This window comes from Grus americana, chromosome 1 (assembly GCF_028858705.1).
Source record: "Grus americana isolate bGruAme1 chromosome 1, bGruAme1.mat, whole genome shotgun sequence".
In the NCBI taxonomy this organism is placed as follows: Eukaryota; Metazoa; Chordata; class Aves; order Gruiformes; family Gruidae; genus Grus; species Grus americana.
In genome coordinates, this window is record NC_072852.1 from 38,360,566 (window position 1) to 38,374,576 (window position 14,011).

At 40.3% G+C, this 14,011-nt stretch overlaps 1 protein-coding gene across 4 annotated transcripts in view; it reads left to right on the forward strand.

Moving 5' to 3' along the window:
- Positions 1-14,011, forward strand: part of TBC1D30 (TBC1 domain family member 30) — a 57,024-nt gene that overhangs the window by 33,595 nt on the left and 9,418 nt on the right. For all 4 annotated transcript variants that reach the window (XM_054813323.1, XM_054813324.1, XM_054813325.1 and 1 more), the window contains 5 exons: positions 1,727-1,852; positions 2,695-2,880; positions 6,312-6,480; positions 8,003-8,171; positions 11,151-11,256. In XM_054813323.1, the coding sequence (XP_054669298.1) occupies positions 1,727-1,852; positions 2,695-2,880; positions 6,312-6,480; positions 8,003-8,171; positions 11,151-11,256 (756 nt within the window). The remainder of the gene's footprint in view (positions 1-1,726; positions 1,853-2,694; positions 2,881-6,311; positions 6,481-8,002; positions 8,172-11,150; positions 11,257-14,011) is intronic.

Consider the following 14,011-nt stretch of genomic DNA (forward strand, 5'->3'; position numbering starts at 1 on the left):
CAGCACTCCAGGTGTGTCTCACCAGGGCTGAGCAGAGGAGAAGTATCGCCTCCTTTGACCTGCTGGCAGTGTTCTGCCTGATGTAGCCCAGGAGGCTGTTGGCCACCTTTGCCACAAGAGTACATTGCTGCCTCATGGTCAAGTTGGTGTCCACCAGGACCCCCAGCTCCTTCTCTGCCAAGCTGTTTTGCAGCTACTTGGTCCCTGGCATATACTGGTGCCTGGGGTTGTTCCTTCCCAGGTGCAGGACTTTGCGCTTCTCCTTGTTGAATTTCATGAGGTTTTTGTCAGCCCATTTCTCCTGCCTGTCAAGGTGCCCTCAGGCTTATCGGTCACTCTTCCCAGTTTTGTGTCATCAGCAGACTTGCTGAGGGTATGCTCTGCCACATCATCCAACTCAAATCTCTGTCTTTTCCTTCTCATTCTGCCCTTCTCTGTGTTTGCTCACACGTGACCACGTGATGCTAACCAAAGAAGTAGTGTTAAGAAAAGGGTCTTTTCACTGCCATTCCCTGGTTTCCCAATGATTTTAAGATTGATATCAAAATAAAGGAAGCATTTTGTTTCAGCAGCATGCTGACTGCCTCCTTTGCTGGCAGCAGAAGGAGCAGGGTGGCATCTGCATTATTGCTGTGGCACGTGACATTTGTTTTCTGGGGCTGGCAGAGATAAAGAATCCAGTCAAACAACATCAGTAGGATGTCGGCAGTGCCAAAGGCTGCTGGGAGGCAGAACAGCGGCATTCCTCTGCATGGGTAGCTTTGCAATAGTGTGGGAAGGGACATTTAAATGCAGAAAACATGAGATACTGGGAGCTGCCCATAAAATCTTTCATCACGCAACTAACTATCTAAGTGTTTAAATCTGTGGGAAGTGTCTGAATTGCTTTTCTCACTTGAGTGAGTTAATGGCTGATATAAAACTCAACCAATTTGCTTTCATGATTTCTTTCAATTTCCTTTCCAATAGAGATCCTGACTTGTTGTCATTGTATGGTCTTTCACGGTTCAGAAACTTTTCAGTGTTTAATAAAGGTCCAGCCTCTGTTTTAGATACACGTGCCTAAATCTGTTCTGGTAATTATTAGGCTTTAAAAATAGTCAGAATGTTTGTTTTCAGAACTCCCTGTAGCACCAACAGTTTAGGAAGCCCTCTTACAAGAGTCAGTTACTCTGATCCAAGTGACACTTTCAGATCAATCCCAAATGCTTAATACTGGACACTATTTCTTCTGCAAAGTTGATCAGAAGAGACCTCTGGGAGAGAGAAGCACCACTAGATTTCTTTGGTGGGGGTTTCCAGGAGACAGATCCATGGTGGAGTTTGAGGAAAGCCTGCAGTGGTATTACCTTTTTATAAAACTCCTTGCTGGTTATGAGGTTAAAGGGCTGAACTGACCAGGAGAGTCCTTGCAGGAGGATGGGCTTCCACCTTGGAGGGCCCCTGTGGATTCAGTTTCTGACAGTGGACTTACTTACATTTTTGTAAGCAGTTCACAGATCTGGACTCTTAATGCTAACTATTTCCTCCTTTCTGTTTTAGGAAGTCAGGTATTACTTTAATTGTGCAAAAATTGTTTTAGATATAGTTCTGCATATTTTAAGTCTAGCAGCAGATCTCGTATGGATGAAGCTGATGGGGGCCATTTAATGATATATATGAAAACTGTTAATATTTTATCTGAGAAATAATTAATTTTATTGACTTGCTTTGTGTACTTTTGTAGGTTTGGCTGACCCTAGCTGATCAGTACTTACACAGTATAGCCATTGACTGGGATAAAACCATGCGTTTCACATTCAATGAAAGAAGTAATCCCGATGATGACTCTATGGGCATCCAGATAGTAAAGGTAGCCAACTAATTTGTTAGTTTATTTTAATTTCTTAATGAAAAGTGACTTTTTTTTTTTAATAAATGGAATTTTGGTCTATTTTGTTTTCTGCAACCATTTGGGTAAAAATTATACTTTAATTCCCTTTGGGCCACCAAAATTATTTCTTTGGCTTCTTTGATCCTTCTTCTGCACTGGTCTGGTTGTTGTTAGCTGGGAAAAAATTGCCTATAGTCTATTTACCTACTTAAGAAGTAAATCTCTCTTTAGGAGAGATTGTGTTCTATAGTAACCTTCATTAGAGTACGTGGAGCAAAATATTTTGTGTTCCTGATTATTACAGTTGTCATCTGTACTTGGTAATTTGAGCCTTTAGATATTACTCATGAAATATTAACAGCTGTAGTACATGTTTTGCCCCCCACTTATAAATTGCTTAAATCTCAAGGACACTGTTTCTGGTTTTTTTTTTTTTTTAAGTGTTTTGAAAACTTAGTTGCCTGGCAGATATTTTATAATTCAATAAAAACCATTGCTCTTGTTTGTTCAATTAAGCAGCTGTTATGTCTTGCCTTTTTGAAATGTAGATATCTGTTAATACCTTCTGTGACAACTTCATATGAATATTTTTTTAGGTAACTTGTTTGCTTAAGAGCTCGCTGAACCTATTTCTCTTCAGTAAGCTAAAGGTTTACAGATCAAAAAAGAAATACTGTCATCAACTTCGTGAGTGTGTATTGGGAGGGTGGAGGTGGAAGGAAAACTGGGACAGGCAGGAGAGCTAAATAGGGAAGGAAAATGCACGTTTTCTTTGTTCTTGTCTTTTTTTTTTTTTTTTCCATTTTCATTTTTCTTTAAAGGACCTTCACCGGACTGGTTGCAGTTCTTACTGTGGCCAGGAGGCAGAGCAAGATCGAGTGGTATTAAAACGCGTTTTGCTGGCTTATGCCAGGTGGAATAAATCTGTTGGCTATTGTCAAGGTTTTAACATACTAGCTGCACTTATTCTGGAAGTCATGGAGGGCAATGAAGGGGATGCCCTGAAAGTGAGTAATTTTTTTTTTTTTCCCAATGTTGAAGATTGCTTTGTTAGTGAACTTCAGAATAAACCAGTGTGTGAATTTTATAGGCAGCCTAAAAGGGCAGGACTCAAAGGAGTCAACCAATTTATATCTGTGAATTATTTATTATCCTTTCTGACTTAAAATGCACAGTTTGTATGTTACCACTGTTAACATTTTTTTTTTCAAACAGAAAAAAATGAGGGCTTGGCCATAGGAAAAATAAGTGAGAACACTGTTACTGACTTTAGAATATTTTATTCCATAATCCCAAATCTGCCTCTAAACACCGTTGGTAGGTAGCTGAAACCTTCAGGTGCCATTATGGGCCTCTTGTGTGGCAGTAGCATGTGAGGCAGTTAATAAATCTGCTGTGTTTTAAAGCAAATTCTAGGAAAACAAAAAAATAAATATTTAAAATGAAAACAAATCACTTTGAAGCTACTTTCTGGGCTGCATTAGTCACTGTGTTGGGTTTGCGTGGCAAGGTTTTGGTAGCGGGGGGGCTACAGGGGTGGCTTCTGTGAGAAGCTGCTAGAAGCTCCCCCTGTGTCTGATAGAGCCAATGCCAGCCGGCTCTAAGACGGGCCCGCCACTGGCCAAGGCCGAGCCAGTCAGCGCCTCTGTGAAGATTATTATCTGTGAAGATATTTAAGAAGAAGAAAAACACTTAGAGAGAGAGAGCTTTTGCAGCCGGAGAGAGGAGTGAGAAGATGTAAGAAACTCTGCAGACACCAAGGTCAGTGCAGATGGAGGGGGAGGAGGTGCTCCAGGCGCCGGAGCGGAGATCCCCCTGCAGCCCGTGGTGAAGGCCATGGTGAAGCAGGCTGTCCCCCTGCAGCCCATGGAGGAAGGATGAGGAGGTGTAGAGATTCCACCTGCAGCCCGTGGAGGACCCCATGCCAGAGCAGGTGGAGGCACCTGAAGGAGGCTGTGGCCCGTGGGAAGCCCACGCTGGAGCAAGTTCCTGGCAGGACCTGTGGACCTGTGCAGAGGGAAGCCCACGCCAGAGCAGGTTTGCTGGCAGGACTTGTGAACCCGTGGGGGACCCCATGCTGGAGCAGTTTGCTCCTGAAGGTCTGCACCCCGTGAGAGGGACTCCATGCTGGAGCAGGGGAACGATGAGAGGAGTCCTCCCCCTGAGGATGAAGAAGCGGCAGAAACACCGTGAGATGAACTGACCGTAACCCCCATTCCCCGTCCCCCTGTGCCGCTGAGGGGGGGAAAGGTTGAAGCCGGGAGTGAAGTTGAGCCCGGGAAGATGGGAGGGGTGGGGGGAGGTGTTTTAAGGTTTGATTTTATTTTCTCATTCCTCTACTCTGTTTTGCCTAGCAATAAATTAGATGAATTCCCTCTCTAAGTTTGGTCTGTTTTGCTCGTGACAACAATTAGTGAGGGATCTCTCCCTGTCCTTATCTCGACCCACAAGCATTTCGTTATGCCTTTTCTCCCCTGTCTAGTGAATGAGGGGAGTGAGAGAGCAGCTCTGGTGGGCACCTGGCCTCCAGCCAGGGTCAACCCACCACAGTCATACAGTTTTTATTTTTTTAGAACTTTTCTATTCTAATTAAAAGAAAGCTTCATGAAACTTATACTATGAAATATAGTTTACTACAGGACATGGTTGAAGGTTTGCCAAGATCATGTGGAAATTTCCTTAAGTAAACTTGCTCATATGTGTGAGATGGGGTCAAATTAGTAAAAGATGACTGTGACTCTTGAGATTAAAGCTGTTTGTTTTGCCTTACATAATAATTTAAATATGGTAAATATTTATATTCCCTCAGAGCTCCTAAAATATAAAGCTGTTGGTAGTACAGTCCAGCTAGCTGGTATTTCATACTTTGTTGTAGAGAGCTGCCTGTAATAGGAAGAAAATACCATAATATACCTACTTTATATCAGAGAGTAAAATTTTCTTTCAATAATTCTTGCTAAAAAATTCCTCAGTATTTTCAACTATAATTTGTCGCATTTTATTGTGATCTTATACTGTCCAGAAGCTCCTAAAACACATTATGATGATATAGGAAATATGATTGCCCCAAGGTTTATGAAGTCCAAATTGATTTTAAGAACTGTGTACATCCTTATGTTATTGGTTTGTCTTTTACTGAGAGTGGTGTCAGGCTCCTTGTGCTAAGGAAACAATGGAATGGCACCAGACTGCCCTGGAGAGATAAAGCACTGAAGGCTGTTAGCACCAAAATGGGTCTTACCTGGCAAAAATGAGAATGGAAAATAAAGTAATTTTTGTCCAAGCTTAGTGCATGGGCTTTACAGGGTTGGAATTTCCCCAGAAGAGAGAGGGAAAAGGTGGGGCGGGGGGGGAAAGGAACAGGGCAGGGGGAAAGGAATTGGGGGTTTGCATGTGGCTGTTGTGTTGTTGTAGTCACCGTGCCATCTAAAGCAAGTGATGAGTGACTTTGGAACAGCTGCAGAGGCTGTGGCCTGTAAAGCTGTCCTCAGGATTGGAGCTATGGCAAACTATATTTGGGTTATTGCAGAGTGTAGGAGTTAAGGGAGTAAGGGGATTCTCGGGGCTCGTCAGTCAGCTCTCCTTTCTGGGAAGGATGTTATAAACAAAAGCTCTGTGTCTGGGAAGTGTCTCCCACAGATCGGGAAGAAGCTGGTACTATGGACATCATGGGGCTTTAACAGCCAGGACCCAATGAGGCATGTTGCTGGCTCATGGAGAGCTTGTTGTCCACCAGCACTCCCAGGTCCTTCTCTGCAGTGCTGCTTAAAAAGTTCTGCATTCTTAAAAGACTGACAGTATCCAGTTAATACATTACCACCCATGTAGCTGAGCTATCTCACTTGAAACAGATGTCTGCCTCAAGTGTCTCATGCTGCTTAATTTAGCACCTTTTAAAGTGACAAGATGAAGTGCAGCACATGGTAACACATCACAGTAAAATGCGTGGAGAATGTTTTTTAAAGAACAGTATCTTGTATTTTGGAGAGGTAAAAAAAGATAATTTGAAAGATCAGTCTTCTAGCTGTGGCAGTTAACCAGAGAAGGGACAGTGGAACTTTCCAACAGTGTGGAGAATCTCATAAACATGTACAGCATCAGAAGTGCCCAAAGTTGCCTTCAGTTTAGGTAATGCTTCCAATTGGGGCATAGCTTACTGTGACACTGATTTCAGTCATTAATGGTTCATAAATTCTGGACACCTTCGAGAGGCCTTTGCACCTTGGTTGCTTGTGGATACCTAGAGTACCTGTGGGTGCCTAAATGTTAATGTTTTCTCCCCGTATAAATGGAGATACCAGAGGCATGTGTTGCTACTGGGTCCAAGCCATTCTTTAGTGGACAGAGAAGTTTAAAATTCTATATTTTTTTTTCTGTTATTCCTAGAAAATAACTGGCTCTGCAAGTCCTACATGATTATATTTCATTTTCCCCACAGATCATGATTTACCTAATTGATAAGGTGCTTCCTGATAGCTATTTTGTCAATAATCTCCGTGCTCTCTCTGTGGATATGGCTGTTTTTCGAGATCTTTTACGAATGAAGCTTCCTGAACTGTCCCAGCACTTAGACACTCTGCAAAGAGCTGCTAACAGAGAAAGTGGAGGTAAGTTCAACAGAAAATGGTATTAAATTCCTTTTTGCTATTGTTTCATCTGAGCACTGGTCTAAAAATACAGTCTTTTAAGTATTTGCATGAGTTTATTGCTTAGAATATATATTTTAAATTAGTAAGGTGAAAGATGAAGGTTACCATTAATGATGAGGTTAACATAAATAGGTGACACTCTCAGGAAAAAAACAAAGGGGAAATAATTTTGTCCCACCACTAACTGCAAACAGAATTGTGTTGACAAGGATATAAAACTGTATGGAGTGACAAGACTGTAACACACAGCTTTAGTACAAGGGCTACCTTGAAAAGGTGGTTTCTTGCCTTAGCTCAATATACCTCTCCTACCATTGCTCCTTGTAGTTGCTAGCTTACACAGCTGTTCTGGGAAGAGTTACAGTGTGAAAGCCAGTGCTGGCTGGCTAGTATTTCTTCACCTGGATACTTAGCAATACACAGGTGCAAAACTCAGAAATATTTCTTGGGTTGCTACCTGAAAAGTGGCTTTGCACTGTGATTTTTTTTTTTTTTTTTCCTGGTATAGCACTCCCTGTAGGCTGCGTTGTGGTTTGGTTTTGGTTTTGTTTTTTTTAAACAAGGTACAGCTCTTTTATTTGAGAGTGTTTTGGAGAGAGTGGGGTTTTTGTTGTTGGTTGGTTGGGTTTTTTTTTTCAGCCTGGCAGCTAACTGCACCCTGAGTTCCATCTTAGGAAAGATGTAAATAAACTATAAGTGTGCTCAAACTGTATAAAAACAAAGAAAGGGTATCAAGGAAGTATTTGCTGTTTGAAAGTGTTTTCACAGGCAGCAGCCTCTTTGGTCATGGTCTTCAGGGCATCAGTTGATACTAGGATGCACAAAGTGTTCTCTGAGCGTAACAAGAAAGTAAGACTTGAGAGTTTCAGGCTGAAATACTAAATCTTGTTTGAAAGTTAACAAGCCAAAAGGAAAACTGAATGTGTTCCAGTCACTTCTGCTAAGCTGGCAGTGCATCAGGATATTAAAACTATAGATAAGACTTTACAGAGAGAGTCACCTTCACTTTTATGTAGATAAAGACTTCTTATGCCATAAGTTTCTGAAGAAATGCAGCATTTTGGGGGGTTTTTTTGGTGTGGGTTTTTGGGGGGGGTGTTTCTGTTGTGGGTTTGGGTTTTTTTTATTACTTTTTTTTTTAATAAAAGCTTTTAGCTTATATGGCTTTGGGGAAGGAAAAGCAATCTTTCTGATACAAGACCAAAAAAAAGTGCAGTGGTATTTTCCAAGGTTTACAGTCCAAACCCAATTCTGCTGCTTAGAGCTTTTTCCAGTGCAGCAGAGTGAAAGGTGACTAAGTATGTCATTTTTTTCATCACTCTTTTTCTCAGCTTGTCTTTGGACAGCTGCAGGCTAAGTAAATTTTGAGCAATAACAGAGGTACTAGAATGTGTGATGGATTTCAGTATGGAGTTTATACTTGTAAAATAATAGTAAATTACAATTACTTTAAGCATTTTTTAATTTTATTTTATTTCAGGAGGCTATGAACCCCCACTTACAAACGTCTTCACGATGCAATGGTTTCTCACCCTCTTTGCCACTTGCCTGCCTAACCATACAGTTCTGAAGATCTGGGATTCTGTATTCTTTGAAGGCTCTGAAATTATACTGAGAGTAGCTTTGGCTATCTGGGCAAAGTTAGGAGAGTAAGTGGTCATTTTTATCCGATTTTCTTTTCAGTATGGGCAATGTGTGTAGCTTATGTTGTTCTGAAGAGCATGTTCTCAGTCCTAAATGAGATGCCATCTTTCAGGAGAATGATTCTGCTTTGAAAAAGCTGCACAAAGTGCCTCTGTGGCTTCCCCAAAAACACATGCTTCTGACATGGCATGATAATTAATTGACCCTTGCTGCAGGAAATGTCTCCAGTTGTTTGTGTTGTCTGTGTATAATATCTTCACACGATGCTAAAAGGTTGGTTGGACTTTGCAGAACATAGACCTCTGAGGGAGCTGGTAAATGCTCTGTGGAAAGACAGAGAGAGACTTGAGGGTGACTAGCTAATCTAGTTGGGTACCTGAAGCTGGGGATGTTAATTCCCTTATTTTCACTTAAGGATTTGAGCTCATTGGCTATACCCGAGCAAAGTTCAGCGTTACTAAGAGAATGATTTAGTGTTACACAGTTCTTTTCTGTTAAGGCTTGCAAACAAATTTTCCTGAAATTCTCTGCTTTTAAGTACATTCTAGCCAAGCTTCTATTATAGTCCTTTATGGCCTTGGAAACTCACCACAAAGGACAAAACGTAAGAGATGGTTAGTTCTTCAAAACTCCTCTGTTGTCATAGCAAATATTTGCATTCCAAAGAGTGTACAGTGCTTCTGGGGAATTGAGTTTTGTCACTGACTTCAGTGGGAGGTGAGAGCTCTGACAGGGCGAGCAGATGTTAGTTCAGCTGGATTTTTTCAGCTGGTGTCAGCAGTTGCATCAAATTTTTCTTGTGATGCCTATCAACACTTACCTTCCCTTTTTCCCTGAGACTGAACCACTGGGATTTGTGTTCAGCTCCCTCCCTTGGAGGCTTCATTTCTTTTTTTCTTTCTGAATAAATTAGCACTGCAGGCCAGTAGCATTGTAAGAGACTTTGTTTAGTGTTTTTAATCTGAAGAATAATAATTATAATAATAATTTCCGAAGAGCTTTATTTGTTCAGTTCATGAATGAAACTTGCATAAATCGTTTGCATTAGAAGTAAGCTAGGTGTAGTCCCATCGTGCTTTATTACTTAGTGTCATACCTTTAGATAAAAGGTCCCATTGCAGTCGGACTCTGCATACTTAAAAACTGTAATTATGAATGTTCCAACTGATAACATGATAAAAAAGAAAGCCACTGCTTGGAAGATTTTACCATAAACCTTAAAGCAAAAATGAAACATGTTTTTTAAAAAATTGGAAGGAACAAAATGAAGAAATCTGTAAGAATATGTCCAAAAGAATAAGCTGATCACACCACATACCTTGTAACTGTTGTTTGTGGGGAACGGGAGAAAGTCTGGCAGATTTGGGGGCAATTAACAGAAAGGGACATTGGTGGGATAACCAGAGATCCAAAAGATGATGAGTCACTAAAACTGAACAAGAATTGAAGTACAGTAAGTTTGTGATTAATGGTATCAAATGAGATGAGGAAGTAAGAGATTGGACACTATGTTTTTGCTGGGAGAAGACTGTGATTTTTGTTCTTCTTTCTTCTCCACTAGCAATAGAATGGGGGATTTAAAGAAGTGGGGCCTGAAACAGTGATCATAGTCTTATGATCTTTATACCTCTCAAGACTGTCTTTCTAGACATGAAAATGGGGTGAGAAGTGCTTTTCCTAAAATGTGGGTGGTTCAATCATACTTCTGTTTTGAGGGAGACAGAAGGAATGGGGAGGTTAAAAATAGGTGCAGTAGAGAAAGCGGTATGTGGAGGTCACAAGAGACTTAAAGTATCAGTGAAGGTAAGTGGTAGGTTTGTGAGAATTGGTTACGTACCCATGGTTTCTACTCCGTTCTGGTGTGTTGTTTTTTTTTTTTTTTTACTACTTAATCATTCTTTTAGCTAAGCTATGTTAAGATTTCATAGGAGTTTCATAGTTCAATGGATGTTCCCTATAGACACTGAAGATCAAGGGAAGCTTCCCCTTCTAATCATTAAGAAAAATGGCAGTGTACTTTCTTTGATCATTCCAGCAGCTATGTTTTACACAGGAGGCCAGCATGTATGTAGCCAGCAATGCACGCATTTGGGATAGAAGTAAAACAATTTTTTTTTATTTGATAGGAGAGGATGTGTAGTGGCTGACTCTAAGGTATGTAGAACAGTAATTCACAAAAGCATATTACTCGTATTTCTCTTCCTCTAGCTGACACTGAGGGTGATTCTGTGTTTTTAGAAATTTAAAGAAAAGTAGGGGCAGGGAGGAACCCAGAAAGAATCACAACATCCCCACACACCTCCCTTGCCAAAACCGCCCAAACCAGAAAATAAAACCATACCACCAAACCAAAAAAACCCAAAACAACAAAAAAACCTCTGCACCTCTAAATTAGAACTAGCATTCACAAATACACAGGATATGAGTGAATTTTCCTTCATTCTGCATTATGTGAGCTCAGCTCTTCTGAATACAATGACATATATAAATATACCTATACTTAATTTACTCCACTGGAATGTTTTTTGGCCAGCGAATATGTTCCCGTCTGACAAAAAGACAGTTCAACAAGTGAATTCAGCCATCTGGTGCATAGTGGAGAACAGTCAAGAAATATTTATGCTCCCTTTTTGAGCTGATGAGAGAGCTCCCTTGTGCTAGTAGGACGCAGGATTTACTGATTCTCATGTTGTAGAAGTGAATGGGGCAGAGGGAATAACCTGTCTGGACATGCATGAATCCTTTATCGTGAGCAGTCAGGACAGTAAGCTGTGCTCAGTACATCCTTTTACTGCACCAGCATTTCCAACGTGATGTGCACAGTTTTATTATTTGGAAGTGTAGGGAGGATTGCAATAGATGTAGGAGTTAAGGTGACTAATGGAAGCAACATATTTTATGTTGACAGAAAGTTCAGTTTTGATTTGGAGATGTATAATCATATGTAAAAGTAAAATAAAAAACCAACATGTATTTTGATGTAGGCAAATAGAGTGTTGTGAAACTGCAGATGAGTTTTACAGTACCATGGGCAAGCTGACCCAGGAGATGCTGGAAGACAGTCTGATTGACAGCAATGAACTCATGCAGGTGAGTGTGATATAATTATTGTTTGTGTTTTCTGTGCATCCTTCAGGTGCTGATTTCTAACAAATTACATTTTTGTTCAGATACTGCAGAAACCTAAACTCTCCCAAGAATAAAACTTTAAGATGACTGAGTTGAGCTAGCATGTCAGTGAAACAAAGAGAGGACCTGCAGTTAAAGCTAAAGTCTTATCTTGTACGTGAAGTATAAAGAACCACTGGGCTCTATTTGATAAAACTTGATTGTATGTTGACAGTTGAAAGTTTGTTGTGATATAACACCCAACTGGATTTATGCAAGTAAGATGTAGAATCTTTTAGTAGTCATAATTGTTGTGGTGTTTTATTTTTATGTTTTGGTCATTTTTGACACTGTGTCCTTTTCATTCTGCAGACACTGTGGGAGACAAGAGTTTATCAAGTGAGAAGTGTAAAAAATATCCTTCATGATTTAAAAAAAAGAAAAAGCCGTGAACAGTCGTCAGTGATCTATAAACAAAGACATTTGTAGATAATTGCAGTCCCTGAATTCTTAAAGCATATGTTGTTATCTGAGAACAAAGATCCACATTGTTCTGGGAAAGGAAAGGGCCTTTAGTATTGCAGATTCAATTTTATTGATTCGCACTTAGACTTCTTTTTGTGATATCCTTGAGGTGTTGTCTACTTAGGTATTTTATAAAGACTTCATGCTATGGGTCTGGAACTTTGCTTTTGATGAGTTAGAGCATGGTGATTAAATGGGTGCAAATACAGAGCACATATTTTACCTGAAATTTTTTACCTGTCTTAGGGGAAGGAAAAATGTCAGTCTCAGCCAATGAAGTCGCATGAGTTTCTTAACAGTAGTTAGCAGGTGACTTCTGTTACACATTATTGGAAGCAAAACTTATTGACTGTCTGGGATAATAAACTTCCTTAGTCTGGTAAAGTACTGTCCTGAAGTGAAGTATTACTTTCAGATTTATTTTTGTTGTTGTTGTTGTTTTGTCTGAGGAGGGAGCTCTAGCAATGGGAGAGGTGAGCACTGTGGCTTTGTTTTGCTTCAAAAATGGAAATGCGGCTGGTCAGAGGTACTCGCATGCTTTTTAAATAAGTGTTAAGGTTTCTCACAAGACAGTTCAGGTATTGAGGATGCATGAGGAGGGCGGTACAACCTGACACCTTCTCATTTTCATCATGTTTCAGTTCCTGGTCTCAAGTGTAGTACAAAATCAAGATGCGTGACATAGAACAATGTTGGGAGTTGAAGTGGGCTTTAGTGACTTGGTGTGGATTTCTTTCTTTGCCATTGTGTGTAATAGAAGATAAGGAGTAGGTAGCTTAGTAGTTGGAGTAATGGAAGGATCTTTTTGGTTTTTTAACTGTTACAAGTATACTAAATTAGCACTATTTTGTGCAAAAAATAAGCAGTTGTTGCAAAGCATATGTGTATTCACAGTGTACATGTGTATTTTGCGACACTGAGAGGAGCATTAAGGTAGGATAGCATTGCCATTGGTATGGAAAATGTGGCAGGTTTAAGTTTTCTGCATAGAGAAGCAGCGTGTCTGGTTTTGTGTGTGTCCTCTCGGTTGAAGATACCACACTATAATTTAGATAGCATTCTTCAAGTCAAAGACAGGCACTGGCAGTGTAGCTGTCTCCATCTGAGGTGTTCACTCTAGGCTCTCTTTAACATAAGTGGAGAGAATTAGGCACTGCAGGAGTTTACCATTAGGGGATATGAATGCCACCGTGTGTCTGGCTGCAGCATTTGAACAATTTTCTCTGTGTTAGAGAAGCAAATAAAGAAATATGAACCATTGCATTAATGAAAGGATCCAGCTGTTTAAAGACATTGGTTTTTAAATTGCTTTAGGCTTTTTTGTAGGAGTCAGCCAGAGATGAATGTTTAGACTGCTTTGTTTCAAAAATGTTCTTTTTTTTTTCCTTTTTCTTTTTTTCCTTAATCAAAATCAGAATGATGAATTTACATCTAATACTTTTTACAAGGTGGCTCAAGGATTAGTATTCTCCTGCGGGAAAGGATCAATATCCTACTCAGCCTTTCCTACACATTTCAGAAGAGGTTGCTAGTGGCAATCATCTCACTTTTCTTTAGACTTGTATAACACTTGCATTTGCATCTGAACTACCTGTCCATGCTCACTTAAGCACTTCTCTGCCACTAGAAAACAAATTGTGCTCCAAAAGGCCTGTTTTCTTTGGGAGTTGGAGAGGTATGGCCGATCCTTCAGGGGCAAGTAGGTGTTGACAGAGCAGATGTCTAAAGTAGATCAGAAGATTCTTGTCTTCATTCTCCACCAGCATGTTGGTGCAAGTTTATCATTAAAAATGCCTCTCTCCCTCCCATGCAGACAGTACATATAGTTAGGATTGAGGGCTTAAAGCTTTTGCAGATTTGGCCCTTGCATGGCAAGATTTCTTACAATGTTGTGCTGAGGGGAGCATGGGGGTATTGGAGGAGTAAGCAAGCCTACAGCTTCCTCGTTTTTCAGGTTGAACAGCTTTGGTAAATAAAGGGTAAGTGCTGTACACATCAGGTGCTAGACCAGGTATGTATTGAGGACTAGAAGTTAAACAAATACAGTATTCAGTAATGTCATTTTACTGGCCTATTAATAAACTTTGGTTCTAACATGGAGACAGAAAGCTGTACACCAGGTGTCTGCAGATACTCTAAACAGCCTGTGCTAGTTTGAGTACATGCTTTCATGCCTTCTCAGAAAGCGAGCATTTTTATAAGCAGCTAAAGT